Here is a 2,208-nt window from a genome sequence, read left to right on the forward strand (position 1 = left end):
GTCGCGCCCCCGCACCAGGCCGCGGGGGCTCGACGAGGAGACCTGCTCCGCGACGCCCGCGCCCTCGGCCGCCGCGGCCCCGCCCGCCGACGTGCCCATGGACGCCGACGTCTGGGCGGCGCTCCCGGACGACCTGCTCCTCGAGGTGCTGGCCCGGGTCCCGCCCTTCCTCCTCCCGCGCCTCCGCGCCGTCTCCCGCCGCTGGGCCGCCGCGGTCCCGCGCGATCCGGCCTTCCTCGCCGCGCACGCCGCCGCGCCCTCCCACGGGCCCTGCGTGCTCGCCTTCGCCCGGGGCTCCGCCCCCGCCCACTGCGCCGCGCTCAGCCTGCCCCTCCGCGCGCGCTACCGGCTGCCCCTCGCCTTCCTCCCCGCCTGGGACCTCTGGCTCGTCGGCTCCTCGGGCGGCCTCGTCTGCTTCTCCGGCTTCGACGCCTCCTCCGTCTTCCGCACCCTCGTCTGCAACCCGCTCACGCAGGCCTGGCGGGTGCTCCCGGAGATGCATCACAACCAGCAGCGCCAGCTCGTGCTCGCCGTCGACCGGAAGCTCGGCTCCTTCAAGGTCATCGCCACCAGCGATGTCTACGGGGAGACGCTCCCCACCGAGGTCTACGACTCCAAGGCGGACAGATGGTCAGTGCACCAGATGATGCCCGCCGAGAACCTCTGCTCCTCCAAGATGGCCTTCTGCGACTCCCGGCTGTACCTGGAGACGCTCTCGCCGCTCGGGCTGATGATGTACAGAGTGGATGCGGGCAAATGGGAGCATATACCAGCGAAATTCCCACGGTCGCTGCTCGATGGGTATCTCGTCGCCGGAGCTCGCAAAAGGCTCTTCTTAGTGGGGAGGATCGGGCTTTACAGCACGCTGCAGAGTATGAGGATCTGGGAGCTGGATCATGGCAGGACTGTCTGGGTGGAAATAAGCAGGATGCCGCCCAAGTACTTCAGGGCTCTGTTAAGGTTGTCTGCCGAGAGATTCGAGTGCTTTGGGCAGGACAACCTCATCTGTTTCACCTCGTGGAACCAGGGCAGAGGTCTCCTATACGATGTCGACAAGAAAGCTTGGTCGTGGATTGCTGGCTGCGCAAGCCAATTGTGCAATACCCAGTTCTGCTTCTACGAGCCAAGATTTGACACATCGATCTATTGATGGTTGAGCTGCATTGCGAAGATTTCAGCTCAGATGCTTTTAGGTTTGGAGTTCGGCATCCAGATGCCTGTTTGATGTTCTATTGGATCATTCCTGTTAGCTGTATCAATTGTCAAGTGCTAGGTGAATAGTGTCTTCTTTGAGCCAATAATTTAGAACATTTCTAGTACTTGACTTGAGCCACCAATTTTTTCAAGTCATGCCATCAGAGATCCTTCACTACTTCAGCAGTTAGAAGTATCGTTACAAATACAACTGGAGGTCTGCCTGTTCCCATTCCCATTTTTTAGCAAACAGTGACTTGTAAGTGGTTCCATTTCCATATCTGAAATGAAAAGGATCTTGTGTTGTTTTATCCGAATAGTGTTTGATTTGTATTTTCTTTTAAGTTAAAAACATGAGTTCACTTGATCTGTGATGGGAGTTAACCATACGAGTGAGCATATGATACCTGAATGGTTTCATTGGAATATCAACAATATGGTGTATCGACATAGAAAACTGTCTAGTCCTTCTCGGCTTTGATATGCATACCTGTAACAGAATGAGGCAACATGTTTTTGTTTTCTATTACCTCCGTCCTAAATTACTTGTCTCACATTTGTTTAGATACGGATGTATCTAACACTAAATGTGCCTAGATACATCCATATGTAGAGAAATCTAAGACAAGTAATTCGGGACAGAGGGAGTATGCATGGTGAATTGAGTCCTTCTGAATAGATACGATGACTTCATTTAAGCTCAGTGTGGTTTAGTTGTTTGCCAGTGATTCCACAATGGCATTATAAAGAGCGTCCTTAATTAGCTATACATTTTACAAAATGTTTGCAATTTTTCTGCACCAACAAATCAACCCCTGAAAGTGAATGTTCCACTGACACATAAAGGTTACAGCTTTCAGGTTTCATCTACTCCAAAGCCCAAAGAACATTTTCTAACTTGTGTGACATTAATATTCCACTGACATATATAGATTATAGCTTCCAGGTTCCTAGGATCATCTACTCCAATGCCCATTACTCCAAAGCCCAAAGAACATTTTCTAACTTGTGTGA

At 52.6% G+C, this 2,208-nt stretch overlaps 1 protein-coding gene across 1 annotated transcript; it reads left to right on the top strand.

Annotated features, from left to right (window-relative positions):
- Window position 1: 1 nt before the first annotated feature.
- LOC123038208 (F-box/kelch-repeat protein At5g15710) lies at window positions 2–1,563 on the top strand (the record flags this gene model as incomplete). The annotated part of the gene is made up of 1 exon (XM_044462101.1): window positions 2–1,563. A coding segment is annotated over one exon (1,149 nt), but the record flags the coding sequence as incomplete, so codon positions are not given.
- Between the last annotated feature and the right edge of the window lie 645 nt (window positions 1,564–2,208).

Source organism: Triticum aestivum, chromosome 2A (genome assembly GCF_018294505.1).
Source record: "Triticum aestivum cultivar Chinese Spring chromosome 2A, IWGSC CS RefSeq v2.1, whole genome shotgun sequence".
Taxonomy (NCBI): Eukaryota; Viridiplantae; Streptophyta; class Magnoliopsida; order Poales; family Poaceae; genus Triticum; species Triticum aestivum.